The sequence below is a fragment of the Camelus bactrianus genome, chromosome 33 (genome assembly GCF_048773025.1).
Source record: "Camelus bactrianus isolate YW-2024 breed Bactrian camel chromosome 33, ASM4877302v1, whole genome shotgun sequence".
Classification (NCBI taxonomy): Eukaryota; Metazoa; Chordata; class Mammalia; order Artiodactyla; family Camelidae; genus Camelus; species Camelus bactrianus.
This window is the reverse complement of record NC_133571.1, coordinates 21925332-21943937: the sequence shown is the minus strand read 5'-3', so window position 1 is coordinate 21943937 and position 18606 is coordinate 21925332. Positions and strand designations below refer to the sequence as shown.

Genomic DNA, 18606 nt, shown 5'->3' with positions numbered 1-18606 from the left:
TCGTTTTCTTATCTCTATCAAGGGGCTAGTATAAACCTCCCTGACTTCACATAGAGGGTATAAAAATAGATTAGAGTGAAAGTAAGTACTGTAAAAATTAAAGCATTATTAGAATTGCTAAATTAAAAGTGTTTAAGAATGTCAGTTTTTTACATTTTTAGTCAATAAATGTAAAATCTGATAAAGGCAAACCAACTATGTTTTGGGTTTTTTTAATGGAAAACCCAATCATTTGGCTGATTACTAAAATTATTTGTTTTGTAAATTTACTTCCGGAAAGGTTGTTTTATTCTGATAGTAATAGATCAACAATAGCTGCTCTTACTGAGCATTCAAAGGGCCAGATAATGTGCTGAGCATTTCTACATGTGTTATTCCATTTAGTCCTTAATAACAGCTTTGGAGGAATTGTTGAGGGAAGAATGCAGACTTATCACATCCTAAAACTTGAACTCTTAACCACCTATATGTACCCACTTTATGTCCTAGCAGAGGCAGTGTAAAGCACTGAGGCTGAGAGTACAGGTCCTGGACCAGCCTGCCTGGGTGGAACCCTGACTCGGCCGCATAGTGCCTTTCTGACTTCAGCAAGGTGCTTCACCCTCTTCTGTTACACGGGGATAATAATGTATGTACTGAGACATCGTGACAACCAGATTATCAGATAGGAAGCTTTAGAGCAGCATCTGGCACATGGTTCTCTAATTGTTGTTATTTGCAAACTGTTATTTAAAACTATGCAGCTCATTAAAACATAAGTGCACAGACTCCACTGATTGGAGTGTAGGGGACAGGTGGGGAATGTATTTTAGTGTATTTCTTACCTTGAGCTTTCTCGCTACCATCTTTCAGCTCTTTTATTTAGCATTGTGGCCTCATGAAAACGATCTAAATCACCTTTTATTTCAACTACAAAGCCATCAATTAATGCTTATTTTATGTGTCTTTTAGGACATCTCTGATTCATTTGCATCCTTGAAGAGCATCTACAGAAGAGGAAGGAAAAGATGGGTGTGAAAACATTTACTCATAGTTCCTCTTCCCACAGCCAGGAAATGCTTGGAAAGCTAAATATGCTGCGAAATGATGGCCATTTCTGTGATATCACTATCCGCGTCCAGGACAAAGTCTTCCGGGCACATAAGGTGGTGCTAGCAGCTTGCAGTGACTTCTTTCGCACCAAACTTGTAGGCCAGGCAGAGGATGACAACAAGAATGTGTTGGATCTGCATCATGTTACAGTGACTGGCTTTATACCCCTTTTAGAATATGCTTACACAGCCACTCTGTCAATTAACACAGAAAATATCATTGATGTTCTAGCTGCAGCCAGCTATATGCAGATGTTCAGTGTTGCTAGCACCTGCTCAGAGTTCATGAAATCAAGCATTTTATGGAATACACCCAATAGCCAACCAGAAAAGAGTCTAGATGCTGGACAAGAAAATAACTCCAACTGCAATTTTACTTCTCGAGATGGAAGCATTTCTCCAGTGTCTTCAGAGTGCAGTGTGGTAGAAAGAACCATTCCTGTCTGCCGAGAATCCCGGAGAAAGCGCAAAAGCTACATTGTGATGTCTCCTGAAAGTCCTGTAAAGTGTAGCACACAAACAAGTTCTCCCCAGGTATTGAATTCTTCAGCTCCCTACTCAGAAAATAGAAATCAACCAGTTGACTCTTCTCTAGCTTTTCCCTGGACTTTCCCTTTTGGAATTGATCGAAGGATTCAGCCTGATAAGGTTAAGCCAGCAGAAAATACCCGGACTTTAGAATTACCTGGCCCATCTGAGACAGGTAGAAGAATGGCTGAATATGTGACTTGTGAGAGCACAAAGACTACCTTGCCTCTGGGTACTGAGGAAGATGTCCGGGTCAAAGTAGAAAGGTTAAGTGATGAGGAGGTCCATGAGGAAGTATCCCAGCCTGTCAGTGCCTCTCAGAGTTCACTGAGTGATCAGCAGACAGTGCCAGGAAGTGAGCAAGTCCAAGAGGACCTTCTGATTAGTCCGCAGTCTTCCTCTATAGGTATAGTGTCTTCTGTGTTTTCCATGATGCTATAAAGTCAAGTCAAGCATTTTTAAGTGCTTATTAGGTAAAAGTTTTGTGCTGGATCCTGTAGGAAATATGAAAAAGAATAAAACATGGCAACTGGATTTTTTTAAGACGCTATTAGTACTATAATTTTTTACACAAGGTATGCATTGAGAAAGGAAATAGTTGAACATTATCTGATGGGATATATATACATATGATGGCACAATTCTTATATGTATGTGAATTTTGAACTACTTTCAATGCAGAAAGTACCAGTTTAACAAATCCAGTTAGTGTTTTATTCTTCATTAAAATATTTATTGAAAACTTACCATGTGCCGAACTTGGGAATCTGTGTTAAAAAAGACATATATAGTGCCTGCATCTGAGGAGTTAATAGTCTAACTGAGGTAACATGAGTAAATCAGTGATTCAGTGATTAGCGCTCGGCCAGAGGTGTGGACACAGTGTTACGGGTTCACAAAGGAAAGAGCTAGTTAACACTGTATATTGGAGCTGGATCTTAATAGCTAGGAGTTCTCCCAGGTGAGGGAATGACATTTATTTGAAAATGTATAAAAGCACAGGAGTGTGGACCAGCATTGCATGTTTGGTAAAGCAGTGAATTCAATGCATGATCATACGAATAAAGCTTGGAAACCTGCAAATATGGAAAATAATGGGGAAATAAGACAACATGAGCAGTTGAGAACATGTTGTGAAAAGCTTTGAATGCTAGTTTAAGTTAGGATTGCATTCAACTGCATATAGCAGTCCCTTCAAAGTGGCTTAAACCAAACAGGGTTTTATTTTTATTGCATAAAATGTACAGAAATAGGAAACCCAGGACTGGCACAGTGACTCTAAAATATAAGCAGGGGCCTAGGCCATACTGTTATTTTTATAGCCCACCCTCCTTTTGTCAGTTTCATCCATATGCTTATTTCTTCATGGTTGTAAGATTTGTGCTTCATTTTTAGTCTCATATTCTAGAAGAGGGTAGTACTTGTATCAGGAAAGCACAAATGTTCCCCGAAGTCCCAAAAAACTTCTGCCAGATGATGTCACGTGGTTTTTCCCAGCTGCAAGGGAATCCCAGGATATATGTGTACTAGTTGAGTACGTAACTGCCTTAAGCAGAATTTGAGGAGAATGGATGTTGCATGCAGCTGGCAGTGTCTGCACAGCTAGGCCAGGTAAGCTTGGATTTTATCCCAGTGCTAATAAGGAGTCTACCTTGATGGGAATAAAAATACAAAACGTTTACAGATATTTTAGGAAAATTAATTTGATACTGGTATGCAAGGGAGTTGGCAGAGAAGAGACAGTCCAAAAACCACGTACAATACAGTTGTCTTTGAATGAAAATGCTTAGAGTAAAACTGTACAGAAAGTAGATATTAAGAGACTTTATAAAGGAGGAATCATGATGATACTGAATATGTGTATTGAGGGAATAGGAGGGGCCGAGGTACCCTGGATGACTAGGAAAACAGTGATAACATTTTATCATATTCATTGATTCTAAGTCATAGTTTTTCATGTTTTATTGTCTTTGAATTCAGATGTGTCTTACAATTAATCTTTACAGTTACTTTTTCTTTCATAATGGTACTCAAAAAATTGGTAATCGTATAATAGATAGAAATCTATAAAATGCAATAACTACAATATGAAAATCAGTGGGAGGAAGTGGAAGCCCAGCTTTAAGAGTATGTCAGCAAAGTCAGCTCTGTGTGAACCATGCTCGGGTGATAACCAGGCAACATCATGCCACAGAGCAGTTGAAAAGGCTGGGTGAGTGAGATCAAGACTGGAGATGACCAGTTTGGGGCTTTTCTTTTTGCAGTGACGGATTGACTCTCAACAGGAAGATGCATACATAAGAGCCAGAACCAAATCCTTGAGAAAAAACTATAATCAGGGAGGGAAGAAAAACTAACAAAGATTAATAAAGAGGATTTCTCCAAAGGATTGGAGAACCAGGAGGGCCATATTAACTTCATTAATTTCTTGAATTTCGGTCCACTGTGTGAGTTTCCCAGTGCTGCCACAACAACATACCACAAACTGGTTGATTTAAAATGACAGAAATTTATTCTCTCATGGTTCAGAAGGCCAAAAATCTGAAATGATGGTGTTGGTAGGGCCATGCTCCCTCTGAAGGATGTAGGGAAGGATCTTTCTTTGCTCTTTCCTCGCTCCTTTCAGCTGCTAACACTCCCTGACGGTCCTCAGCTTGTCGCCGTGTCTCTCCCGTTTCTACCTCCGTTGTTACGGGGCCTTCCCTGTGTCTCCAGCTCCAAATCTCCCTCCTCAGGACACCAGTTATTGGACAGTGGCCCACTCTGCTCCAGGATGACCTCATCTAACTTGATTACATTTGCAGAGACACCTTTTTTTATGACTGAGGGCTAAGATACGATATATGAAGGGCCTGTAAAAGGGAGTCTACCTTCTGACGTGTTTAAAGGAAGTTATTAAACTTTTGTTAGCTGGGTCAGGTGGAGGATAATAGATCCAGCAATCTGTTATATTCAGATTAGTAGCTGTGGTCTAGGAAAAAAACAAGAGTTTTGTTTTTCCTTAAGTGGCTAAGAGATCTTAGAGGGGTCAAAAACAATAGGATGAAGATGAAAGATCATATTGGTTTTGATAAGCGATAATAAAGAAAAGAATACTGAAGAATCAGAAAATTAATCTGATTTTGTCACCTTAGTAGGAGCTGTCCATTTTTTAACTCGGTATCTTCTGGAGAATCCCTTAGAACGAACGTATATATAGTCAGAAGGCTGTGATACGTGTCTTTTAAGTTGGGAAACATGTATCCAACGAACAACATCTCAGGTGTAACTGCTGAGTCAGTTGATATTAGTGGAAGGTTTTCTCTGGTGGCATCTTTTTCAGGAGACCAAAACTCCAGATTTTGAGGCATTCATAAGCTCATATCTTTTTGTGATAAACTTGGAGGCATCATTGTAGTGTTCAGTTGTGTCAGCTGGTAATAGGGTAGAACCTAAGATTTAAACTATAATTCCCACTTGAAAAAGGCAGGCTATTAACCCGTAAGGAATCAACTTGTGGGTCCCAGAGAGGATAATCTCACCACCATCAGGGTTCGTGGCAGTGGTTCGGACTGTAGAAGTTTGAGAGCTTTTGAGTGCTGTGATAAATACAGTTTTAGAATTCCATTTGTTCTCTTTATTTTTCTTGAAGTTTGTGGATGATAAGGACAGTGGATAGTCTTGAGTAAAAGATAAAGCTTATGGAGTTCTTTAATAACCACGTCAGTGTAACGTGTGGTCCTGTTACTAGAGAAGTAGTTGGGATTTCCCCCGTCAGGAATACAGGATCTAGTAATTTTTCTTCTACCATTACAGCATAGCTCTTTAGCATGAGGAAGCCTCAGTCTACCCTAAAAATAAACAGTAATTGAACAAACTCATAGCTCATTTGGAGGTATTTAAAGATACACCTCAATGCTTGGTTCCTATCCTTGTCATATTAAGGTCATGTCATTGCCAAGAAGGCCATACACCGAAACATCCACGGGAATACTCTTACAAAGTCCCCACTCCATTGTTGGTACAGTGTTGATGCACCTCAGATGAACAGTCTTGTTCATGTCAGAAGCCCCTCCCAAAATGGCCACTTCCAACTCCAGATTGTCCTTGTTGAAATCGAGTCAATTGAGGGAGAAGTGTGACGAGTCAGTGTTCCAGTGAGAAAACCTGAAGGAAGCAGGTGTTGGCCGGGCAGAGGTGTCATGTTAGATGGGGACAGCCCACGAGAGCTGCAGCAGTGCATAAGACAACACTCGTGTGGCTTTATTTCCACTTATAGAGGCCAGTGGTCATTGGTCAGGGCACCAGACAAAACCTCCTGGTTCTGGGCGTGTGAAACTAAGCAGAACAGTTCTCAGGACACAAAGACAGTTGAAGTCAAGTCATCTTCATTGAAATATAACTTACACTTGAAATGGGTGAATTTTATGTTATGTATAGTGTTGTGGTTTTTAGTATATTCACAGAGTTTTGTAATTATCCCCAAGTTTATAACATTGTCATCACCCCAAAAAGAAACCCTGTGCCCCTTAGCAGTGACCCTCTCCTAGTCCCACCCCAAGTCCGAGGCAACTGATACAACTAATACACTGTCTGTATAGGTTAGCCTGTTCTGGGTGTTTCATAGAAATGGGATCATGCAATATGTAGTCTTTTCTGACTGACTTCTGTCATCTTCCTTAACATTTTCAAGGTTCATATATGTCATACCTTATAAAGTTTTAAAATGTTATTGCCAGACATAGATCTTCTGAACTCAGCCTCTGGGGTCAGTTCAGATGGACTAATCAGGTCTCTGTCCGTCCTCTCATTATGGTATATTCCTCTTGTAGATAAGAGTCAACACTAGACAGACTGATCCTAGGAGCAGACGGACAGATCCTAGAAGGCCAGAAAGCAGTATCATAAGGGAGCAATGACAAGTCCAGTTGGACAACTAAAATAGTCCCCAAGCAGAATAGGGAATACTTTCTAGGAAAACAAGATAAACCCAGCACTGAAGGGCTTCAGTGAAATGTTTGAGCTCAGTTCAGCGTGAACTTACCTCCCAGCCAAAGGCAGGTTTTACCTCAAAAGAAATTTTAGGTATGCACTCTGTTATCCGGGGTCCCAGTGCCAAGCACTGAGAACTTCAGCTGAATCTCGATGAGTCCTTCTTGCTGCTGATGCCCTGTTACCAGAGACACACCTGTACTCACCTGCAGCACGGAGAGTACGCACCATGGGGTCTTTAGAGCTTCTCAGTAGGAGAATTTTAGAAAGGGCTTTTTAGAAGATTTGGGCTTGTTAGGTGATTTTAGGGAGGATTCAAGAACAAAGTGGGGTTTGCTCAGGGACTGGCAATGTCAGAAAGCATGGATGACTCTCTTACATAGGATCTTAACAAATATCTAGGAACGCAGACCAAAGTGAACCTAAAGCAGCAGTTACTTCCATTAGAGAGGAGGTTTCGTATTGTTGTGTTGCACAGTGATCTCCCTGTACTTGTGCTTAAAAAAAAAACTATGTGTTTGAGACCAGTGTGACTGAGTCTGATGTTGGTGTTCTCTGAAATTGTATGTCCAGCAGAAAACACCAGAGCCTAGCTGTGAACACCAGGCCCACTCCTAAGTGTCAGTATCAGGCCAGTTCCTGAATGTCAGGGGCTGCTTTTCTCTTTCTTGAGTATGAAATGAGGTACTGTATTTAAAACATTTAGAGCAGTGGCTGGCACACGGTAAATGCACAGTAGTGGATAGCCACCGTGATTGTGTTTCACCACCAGAAGGGTTTTCTTAATTGTCTTAAGTTCTTAAACAATAGTTCGGGAAAACAGGAGTCAGTTTGATGAGACAGAAGCTATCATACAGCACCCCTTAATGCTGGACGGGATAAGATAGCTCTTAACGTAGAAAGCTGATTGTTTCTATAAGTCGGCTTTAGTATTTCATAAGAGAGGGTTCTATTCTGAATTCTTTACTCTCATTACCACTGAGAGCAGCATCTCTGTAGTTTAGAAAGGAAACTTCATTTTAATAATTCAAGAAATATCACTGTCACCTCAGGTTAGTAATACTGCTTTTATATCCTGCTATTAGATCAGTTTAGTTAAAATTCTAGTTAATATGATTCCTTGTGTTGTCCTGACAGAAACCATCATCTCAGGAAGAAGACTTACAAGGTGTGTTTCTGCTGATAGTTGCATAAGTGATATAACACTGTTTATGTGTCCGCAGTATGGGTAGGTTTCTAAAAGTCCGTTTAACTTAGTTTAGCTTGGAGTGGTTTTCATGTTTCACTTTTGGTGCATTTAATAGCTATGGACAAGCCATTGTTGTCCTTTTCATGCTCACTGTCCTTCAGATTAGGGATCTAGAGGCCAAAGTTTAGATAGTTTAGAATGTGGAAATAGATTTCTTTTAAGAGGGACCATCTGCTAGATGTGTCCTGTACTCTGTTTTAGTTTTTTTGAGTAGCTTGCTTTTTAAGCAGACTCTTTGATAATACTAGGACCAATCCAAAGCAGACTGAGTTTCAGTTCACCTCACTAGTCCCCCTCTGCCTCCCAGAAGCAGTACAGCTTGCCCGATGGTGAGGAGCAAATGTCAACTAGGTCATCTTCCTGGCCTATCCTAATCACACCTCTCGGCCTTTTTTGCAAGTCTTTACTGATAAGCTGTAGTAATATTGCCTATGCTCTGAATAACTACACAATAGTATAAAGCAGATTTTTTTGTGTCCATGGTGACCAGGTCAAATATTGGGATTTTTTTCCAGTTTTTATTCTAGGGTAGATTGAAATGTTAGTGTTTAGTTCCGTTTTCTTTAAGGAGAAAAAAAGTGACAATGGGAAGATACTGACAAGTGAACAACTCTTAAACAAAATGCAGCATTATCTGGTCCTCCATCCCGCATCTGGATTAAAAACAAATGAGGTCAGGAATAAGCTGGGTAAATAGGCATAGGGGGAAAGCATAAATGTCTTTTGATAGTAAAGGAAAGAGCAGAAGAGACATGCACCGAAATGCCACACACACACCAGTAAGGGTGAGATGAGGGGCCAGGAGGAACGAGGTGCCGTTGGGGATGAATGTAAACTCAGAGTCTTATCTCCTTTCAGAAACCTCTGTCAGTGTATTAGAACATAATGTAATAATTGTGTTCTTAACGATTGCTGTGAGTGATAAACAAAAAAAAAAAATTATACTTAGTATTCTTTAAGAAGTCAAGGCAAAATACAACCCTGTCACAAATTTTCTAGCACAAATGATTTAATAAAGTAACTTTGGATGCCATAAAAGGGATTAGGTTAGTTTTTTGGAAAATTTTACTTAAGTGGAAAATATATTCGTTTCCCAATGTCAGCTAATTCAAGTGTTCCAAAGGGGAAAATTGAAGTATTGGATTCTGAATTTTCATTGGGAGGACATTTCATTCTGTGTGTCCCTTAACAGATGATATTAAATATTCACATGTATATGGTGTTGTACAGACTGTTACAATTAGTACATTTTAGCTTTCATTAAAATACTGCAACCAGAAGAGTGCTTGAGGTAAAGGCTCACAGCTTCAGAGGCTCTGTCTGTTCACGTGGGGCAGTGCAGCTTTCTGCATAAGGTAAAGACATTGGCAAAGTTCAGTGCCTGATGAGAACAGGATAGGTTATTTGGATCTACTCTCCCACTAAAAACAATATGATGGGGTTTTTTAAAATCACCTTTTAAAGTATCTGAAAAAAATGGTCAGGGAAGTGCTAGGTGAACTTTAGGGCGGAAGTCTGACCCATATCATAGCACTAAAACCAGTTTTCCCTAAGACATTTGCCAAAACACAAGTGGGTTTTGGTTCATCAACTCAAAGAGTAGAGGAAACAGAGGTCAACCAGAGCATGTGAAAGCTGTGAAGTCTTAGAGATGTTGCTCCACACATTTTAGCAGGGACCCAGAGTTCACTGTACCACTAGAACTAAACTTGCTCCCTTCCTCCCGACACCAGAGGGCTGTAGAGACAGTTGCCTTGGCAGTTGGCTGACTAGAAGATGAAAAGGGAAAAGGGGAAAAACATATCCATGAGAAGTTGTGGCCACAGACCAGCATCTTACAGACTTACATCCTGGTTATTCCTTGTGTGGGTAGGCCAAGGAATGTCAAACAGTGAATTTGGTTTAGATGGTACCGTCCAGGAGCCTGGCAGAGACAAACATAAAGTTTCTCTGGAAGAGGGCATATCCGTCCTACCCTCAGGAAATCAGTCCCCTGCAAGTCATTTTCAAGGGCAGTAACCTGTCAAAAACAACCAGGGCACACAAGGAAACATAAGTAGCCAAAATAAGGAACTCCGTTAACATATTGGCAGCAGACTGGATTTAGCAGAAGAGAGAATTGGTGAGTCAGAAGATAATTTAGAAGAAATTTCCTGAATACTGTACAGAGAGACTGTTACTAGTCAGGGTTCTCCAGAGAAGCAGAGCCAGTAGCAAGCACATACATATAGCTGTATAGGAAGGGGTTTACAAGGAGGGATTCACTCACCTGCCTGTGGAGCCTCAGAAGCCCCACAGTCTGCCATCTGCAGGTGGCAGCCCAGGAAAGCTGGTGGTTTAGTCCCAGTCCAAATCCAAGGGCCTGGGAACTGGAGGTCTGAGAGTGTAAGTCTCAGTCCAAGTCCAAAGGCCTGAGAACCAGAAGTGCCGATGTTGAAGAGCAGAAGAGAATGGGTGTCCCAACTCAAGCAGAGAGCGTATTTGCCCTCCGTCCGTGTTTTTGTTTAGCTCAGACCGTCAACAGAAACCCACCTGCATTGGTGAAGATGATCTTCCTTATTCAGTCTACCAATTTAAATGCTCATCTCTCTGGAAACACCCTCACAGATACACCCAGAAACAATATTTTACCAGCTATCTGGGCACCCTTTAGCCCAGGAAGTTGACACATCAAATTAATCATCACAGAGACAATGGTAGAGACTACAGGTGTAGAAGAGAGTAAGGGTTATGGCCGATACAACAGATCTGATAGGAGTCCTAAAAGAGGAGAGAACGGCTGAAACTTTTCCAGAATTGACGAAAGACACCTATCCATAGATTAGAGGGCAGCAAATCCCAAATTGGAATAACGAAAAGAAACACAAACCTAGACACATAGAGAAAATTCCGAAAAGAAATTTAACAACAGATTATCTTCAGAAGAGTATCTGGCTTTTTAATAACATTAGAAACTAGTGGAACGATGTACCCAATGTGCTAAAGAACATAACTGCCGATCTAGACGTCCACACACACTGAAAATGGCTTTCAAGGATGAAGGAGTTGAAATAAAGACACTTAAAAAAAAGCAAAATTCAGCAAATCATCACTAAAGAAATGCGTCAGGTAGACATAAAGTGGGCGCAGATGGCAGGTCTAATATACACAGAAGAATGAGGAGCAAAGGTAAACATGAACAAATGTGGACAAACATTGCTTGTATGAAAGAGTAGGAGCTTATTAAAACAAAGAAGTAAAACATCAGACAGTATTTGTAAATTACAGAATGGAAAATGGAGTTAAAGTGTTCTAAGATCCTTCTCTTGTCCGGGAGGAAGTCAAGGTTTTGTTTAGACTTTGGTAAGTTAAGTATGTGTCTAATTTCCAAAGCAACCATAAAATGAATAGAGAAAGATTGTGTAATTTCCAGAGTAATAGAAGAAAGGAAACTGAATGATTATTCACTTATATTCAACAACCGAATTCTAAATTGTATAAAGAAATGCAGAGGGCCAGGAATAGCCAAGATGTTTAGGAAGCAGATGAACAAGGTGAGAGGATTTGCTCGACCAGATACCAGGATTTATTTAGAAAACACAGTAACTAAAGAACGGCATTTATGAAAATACAAACAAGCAGATGGAACTGGTAGAGAACCTGGAAACAAACCCATGCATTGAGAGCACTGCAGAGCAGGGAAGAAAAGATGGGCTTTTCAATAAATGTGTTCTGTCACAAAGTCCACTCCGGGTGGATTAAAGAAAAGACCCAAATGTCAAGGACACAACATTACTCATAAGATAATTTGAGATAGGGGAGGAATGTTTAAAACAAGCCCCAAAAACCATGACCATAAAGACTGATAAATTCAACTAAATTAAAATATAAAACTTTTGGTCATCAAAAGAAACCATAAAAAGGGGAAAATATTTGTAACTTCTTTCACTGACAAAGGCCTTGTGTCTGAAACATGAAAAGAACTCATAATTTTTAAGAAAGACGACTCAATAGAAGACTTGAACAGGCATTTCACAGAAGAAGGGTTCAATAAATGAAGCAGAAAATCATACCTGTCCTGTGACCCAGCAAGCCCGTTCCCGAGTCTGGATAACCCTAGAGCAGCATGGGTATGTGCACTGAGTTACTTGTACAAGAATGTTAACAGCAGCTTTGCTCCTAGAAGCCTGAAACTGTCCCTCAGGAGTGAATTGGACAGATTATGAATTTTGTACACCAGTGTTCAAACTTCACTTACATGTAACAGCATGGTGAGTCCACAGTACTGAAGGAAAGAAGCGAGACCCAAGAATACGTGTAGTGTGACTCATTTTATGTAAAGTCTGCAGCCAGACAGCACTACAGTGAGGGTGGCAAGACTCTTCCATAAAGGGCACGATAATAAATCTTTAAGGCTGAGCTGCTGTGCGGCCTCTGTCCCAAGCGTGGTCACTCCACTCCGCCGCTGGAGTGTGAAAGCAGCCCTTGATGGTGCTCGGCTGTGTTCCAGCGAAAACAACCCCTAGCTTGTGGGAACGTGTATTGGGGTAAAAAATTACTTTTAAAAGGAAGGAGGCTAAGAAGAAAGGGAAAGAAATGATAACCATGAAAGACTGGCTAATGGTTGCCTCTTGGAAGGAGGGCTTTGTGATCGGGGATGGGAATGGGGACTTCAGGGACACGGCCGTGTTTTAGCGGGCTTTGTGTGGAGGTTGCACAGATGTGCACTGGACAGGTATCTTTTTAAGTCTGTGTAAAAAGAATGTTGTATGTGCAGTAAGTAAGGCATATGTCACAGTAAGTTTTAAAAAATAAAAATTACCAGTGCTTCCTTAAATGACTGTTACACACCAATTTTTTGTGAACTTTTTAGTTTAATTTGAATTGCTCTACTTCTAAAGTTTATATCAAAGAAATACTCCTTAAGGAATTTGAGTAGTAGTATAAGGCTGTTGTTTTTAAAATATTTTTTTTAATTGGCAGGGGGAGGTAATTAAGTTTTATTTCATTTTTAGAGGAGGTACTAGGGATTGAACCCAGACCTGAAGCGTTCACTCTGCCACTTGAGCTATACTCTCCCCCTATATATGGCTTTTTAAAATCACATAAACTTTTTTTTTTTAGATAAAGGTCCTGAGGATTGAACCCAGGACCTCGTGCATGCTAAGCATGTGCTCTACCACTGAGCTATACCCTCCCATCAGATAAATATTTAATTAAAGTAAAATATAGAACTTTTGACTAGTAATTCAGAGTATATACATTGATAATCTAGTCAGAAGCTTGGAGATAGAACTTGAAATTTATATCTTGCCTTATTTACACTTAGACCAAAGTATTGATAGCTTTCCTCTTTCTTTTATTCACAGGCTCAGTAGATGAAGGCGTTACTGAAGGCTTACCTACACTTCAGAGCACTTCCAGCACTAATGCTCACACAGAGGATGATGACCGGTTAGTCCTGAAACAGCATGTCGTTTTCTTGTACGGACTGTGCTTGTAACTCTAACTCTAAATTCAACATTTTATCTAGGAATTATATAAAAGTTTATTGGGACCTGACTTTACGTTTTTACAGTCATGAGTTAGCAACATCGCTAATACGTATTGCTGGCCTAAATTAGACCATCTATACAAGGTCTTTTTTCAGCATTTCCAAATGCATCCTGTCCCATCACTTTAAACAGTATCTATATCAGGGGTTGGCAAATGGGACCACAGGCCAGTTCCAGCCACCACCTTTATTTGAAAGTCAGGTTTTATTGGGACATAGCCATGCTCATCTGTTTACATTTTATCTGTGGCTGGCAGAGTGGAGTGGTTGAAATAGATCATGTGGTGTGCAAACCCTTATCTGTATAGCCATGATTCCCCAGTCGTTACCTCCACCTTGACCCTTCCTGCTTTTGATTATTTTCACATAGATGTAGAAGGGGTGTTGCAGAACTCATACGGCCAAGACAGAACCCCAGACTTCTACCTCCCCTTCAAAGCCTGCCCCTCCAGTCTCCCCATCCCAGTGAACAGCATCATCATCCCCCCGCTTCTCAAGCAGTGTCTCTGGGAGTTACACTTCAGCATTGTTTCCCTCACCACTCCTTGTCCCCTCTCCCCATACTTAATCTTCAAGCAAGTCCATTGGCTCTGCCTGCAGAACGCTCCTTGTCGGTCCATTGTTTCTCCATCTCTGCTACAGCCACCCCAGCCCATCACCGCCGTCTTTTGCCTTGGCTAATGCAGTAACCTTCAACTGGCCCCTGCCTGACTTCATTCTCCCGTATTCTAATCATTCTCCACGTAGCAGCCAGAATGATCTTTTTTTTTTTTTTTAAGTCAGATTACGTTGTTCTTCCAGGTAGTAGATTCTTAAAATTCTCCAATAGATTCACACTTAAAATCTAAAGGCCTCCCTATGCCTTTAAAAGCCCTGCGAGATCTGACGTCCGCCTGACCCCTTCAGGCTGCACTCCTTACACACCGCATTCCAGCCCTGCTGCCCTTCCTTCAGTCCCGGGCTGGTCTGCTTGTTCTGGCTTTTGGGTCTTTCTGCCAATTTAGGGCCTTTGCCTGATACGCTCTCTTCCCTGATTTCCACATTGCTGACTCCTTCTTGCATCTTCAGATCACTATCTAAATGTCAGCTCTCAGGGAAGCATTTCCTGACCACCAGTCTGAAATAAAACACCAACAACTGTTGACTCACCCTATTTTAATTCTCTCTTCTAATCATTTTTTTTGAGTTTTTACCTGTCTCTGACCACTGAATGTAGACTGCACTGATTTACCTCCTTATAGAATCCAGGACAGACTTAAAAAAACACATTTATTGAAAACTTGAAGGAGTCAAAGAACTCAAACAAGGTTTATTGTTCCTGAAGAGCTGAACCTGGTAGAGCAGGTTATGAACCTGAGTCATTTGAGTAAGTTAATGAAGGTATAAACTAACAGAAACATGCCCAAGCTCCTTAGTTTCAGACATGAAGGAGGTGGTCTGTTCCTTGCTGGGTACTGTGCTGAGTGGTGGGGCTGCAGAGATGAAACAGCCCTTGCCCTCAGAGAGATCAAACCGAGTTTGGGGGAGGGAGACAGGTTAAAGATAGACAAGTGGGTCATTGTGAGTGACCTGCAGGGGGGTCTGTTGCTCTGCTTAGGGGAGTACCTACCTAGGTCACTGATGAATCGAAGGCTTTCGGGAAGAGGAGATGACTTTTCACAAAATGACTGAGCATATTATCTAGGCAAAAAAGGTGGGCAAGTAGAGGAAGTTAAGTATACAAAAGCACAGCACTAAGAGAAAGCTGTTAAGGGGGAACTGCTTGATATGGGGTATATTTGGGGGAATGGCAAGAAATGAGGCTGGAAAAGCACACAGATGCAGGTCACGAGGAGCCTGGTGTGCCTTCATTCTAAGGGTGACATGAACCATCGCAGGGCTCTTAATCACGGAACTGTCGTAATCAGAGATCACTGTGAAACAGGATGGCTTCGAGGATATGGAGCCAACGAGAGGGAGTTATTAATTCAGCCTTATATTGACGAGGGCCTGAGTTAAAGCAGCAGGAGGAAGGAAAGGACCACCTGAAGTAAAATCATTGGCAAAATGATATGCTCTTGGTCATACGTCCTTGCCTAACTAAAGATGCTGAACATTCTGGACAATAACATTGTTTTTCATGTTGTTACAAATGAAACTTGTGATGTAACTGTTAAACTGCTTCAGAAAGTCTTTAAATGTCTTCTCTTCTGTTCATTTAAAGTTGTGCGGAAATATTCCTGAACTTAAAAATCAGAGCCTGGTTGCCTTCTTTGGTCTGTTTTTTAGATTGGAAAATGCTCAGTATCCCTACCAACTCTACATTGCTCCTCCCACCAGCAGCACAGAACGACCAGGTCCAAATGGTCCAGACAGACCTTTTCAGTGTCCCACCTGTGGGGTGCGATTCACCCGTATTCAGAACCTGAAACAGCACATGCTCATCCACTCAGGTAATGTCATCTTCCAGGTCTCCTTGTTGTGGTATAATTGAGGACTCTAAAACATTTTATTTTGGAATCCCAGTTAAAAATGGTAAACAGATGTTTTTAAGTTAGAAAAAAGTATACATCTGGGAAGTCAGGTGAGAACAGATAAACGTAGGTCTGTTGCTAAAATGGTGCAGTGTCAGAAAGCTCTTTGCTTAATACATTTGCCACAGGCACAGGTATTCTGCTTAAAGTTTAAAGAGGGTGTGTATAATGTGAATGAGAAAGATGTGTGTGTGTGTGAGGGAGAAAAGCACAAATACATACAGTAAAGCAAATGGGGTGAACAGGGTATATATTGGTGTTCTTTGTCCTGTTCTCTTTGTAACTTCTCTGTAACTTTGTAATTATTTCCAAATAAAAAGTGTTTTTAAACAATAGCAGTAATTTTAATTCTACAATCCTGAATTTCTTTGAGCCCTGATTAGTCAGCCCTGTAGTATTTTTTAGTATAAAAAGACTTTGGATAAATGGTACATAGAACATATTTGAAACTTTAATGCGATAATCATATAAAGGCAACGAAGTCCTTGTGGGTAGAACACTGACCTCTGGCAAGTAAGACGTCTTTGCTTTTATTCTCAGCTGTGTAGCTGCTTACTTGCCTCTTCTTTACAAGGTCTAGTAATCCCTGTGCTCATGCCAACTCCCTCTGCCTTTGTTAAATCAACAGATTATGTTTTGAAGGTTTTTGAAATTTTTTGCCAAAATTTTGACAATGAATTGGAAGAGACTATTAATATACTTTATAGTTCGTTTATTAATTTCTACATATTTTCTATCACTACTACATTAAATATCCAAAAACCCAATTAATCAAGTGGTAGTTCTATTACAATCATTAATTATGGTCAAAGATGTTAGAATTTTCTTTTTTTTTTTCCCCTCATTTCTCTCTGAGGTAGGAAATGAACAGTAGGTACTGATCATTTTCACGTCTTCTCAGTATAAACCTCACTACTTTAATGAAGTGAAATAATACATGGAACATGAAGATTTGGATTCTGTTTAAATACTGTGGTTAAATTGTGTTTTGAAGTCCATAAAGTAGAAGATTTACAGGAGTTAAAAGCCCCATTGGAGTTTGCATCACCTAGATCACCCCATCCAGCCGTGCCTTTCTTTCTCTCCCTTTTTTTTTCCCCCAAGCACTAGTGGCTCTTCAGAAGTTCTGTACCTTTTTCTGAAATACTGAATTTGGCAATTCATTTTTGCTGATAACTTTTGTCTTTTCATATTATCTATTGCTACAGAATTAGAGTTCAGAAAGTTTTGGGGATTATGGCCTTTCAGTTTATTTGTTTTTAGATAATACTTTGTTTTGCTTTATTTTATAGGAATTAAACCATTTCAGTGTGACCGCTGTGGGAAAAAGTTCACCAGGGCTTACTCGCTAAAGATGCATCGCCTAAAGCATGAAGGTAAACGCTGTTTCCGGTGCCAGATATGTAGTGCCACTTTCACTTCCTTCGGGGAATATAAACACCACATGAGGGTTTCCCGGCACATTATCCGCAAGCCTCGGATTTACGAGTGCAAAACATGTGGCGCCATGTTCACCAACTCTGGGAATTTAATCGTGCACCTGAGGAGTCTGAACCATGAAGCGTCAGAGCTAGCAAACTACTTCCAGAGCAGGTGAGGTGCACAACGAAAACCGAACCAGGAAAACTGCTTTCTGAACTCTCTTTTCCTGCTTTTAGGGCAGCCTGCTGTGTTTTTTAAATCAGGTTGCCAGCTAATCAGTCACATTCCTTTTAAATTCCCACTCTCCGATAATACTCTGATCTCCTGATCTAATAAAATTTTGCTGATCCTTCTAAGTATATGCAATTTAAAGTATTTTCGTAGTTGGGTTAGGAATCTTTTCCTACAGAAGTAGACTGTTTACCTGCTTGTTTCGGTTTTTTGGGTTTTGTTTTTTTAAACATAAGTTTAAAGTAAATTCTGTAGTGGATCTTAATAGACCTTATTGGAAAACTTACTATGTCACGTGATACTTAGTGGTATTTGATTACTTCAGACCATTTGGGTGTTAATTAAATTATGATCACTTCTCTCTTCTGAAATATTAAGAGAGAAACTTCAACAGCAGCTATAATGGATACGATCATTTATATCAAAGGAAGTTTTCCCTTTTTCCTTTCATTTCAGAGCTCCATGCTTTAACATTAAAAATCTGTAGTAGAGTTACCTTTCTGATTTGTCGGGTGTCCAGGGATCAGGTTCTGGTTCTAGGTCTGCGACTCACTATTAGGATTGAACCTGTCACTTGACAGATGAAGAAGCTGGAAGCTTAGAGGGAAGATAAAATGTGAGCTTTAAAGATGATTTCTGAGGTCTCCTCTGGGTGTGAAATTCTGTTGTCCTTTTTTAGTACTTCTCCAGTATTGTGCATCTGTAGGAATCCTTATTTCCCTATAAAATGAAATAATACATTTTAAACCACCTTTATTTCCTAAATCTTATTTTTCAATAAATTCCAAATTATTCCTGCATAGATTTTTGTTTTTCTTTTCAGACCAGACAGTTTTTTAACCATTTCTAACTCTGGGTGTCTGGTTGTCATTTCACTAAGCCCAGCGTTGGGGCTAAAACCATGTCCCAGTTAACCACTCCTGTTTTTGGTGTCTTCCCTGTGCTGAGCCCTCTCCCGTCCACTCCTCTTGTGTAACACCTGACGACTCTATCAGATACAACATAGGACGTCTTAAGTTGCTTTGCAGATGAGCAGATTTTAATTTTTTTATTAATAGTGGACAATCC

The 18606-nt window shown here is 40.3% G+C and overlaps 1 protein-coding gene across 9 annotated transcripts in view; it reads left to right on the top strand.

Moving 5' to 3' along the window:
- Positions 1-18606, top strand: part of ZBTB44 (zinc finger and BTB domain containing 44) — a 45200-nt gene that overhangs the window by 18726 nt on the left and 7868 nt on the right. For 3 of the 9 annotated variants that reach the window (XR_012503885.1, XR_012503886.1, XM_074357151.1), the window contains exons 2-5: positions 952-2025; positions 13188-13272; positions 15641-15804; positions 17178-17478. Coding sequence is in view for 7 of the 9 variants with exons in the window: in XM_074357151.1 (XP_074213252.1) it covers positions 1008-2025; positions 13188-13272; positions 15641-15804; positions 17178-17478 (1568 nt within the window). In the remaining 2 variants the exon portion in view is untranslated. The other 6 variants (XM_074357153.1, XM_074357152.1, XM_010957872.3 and 3 more) reach the window with 6 other exon arrangements.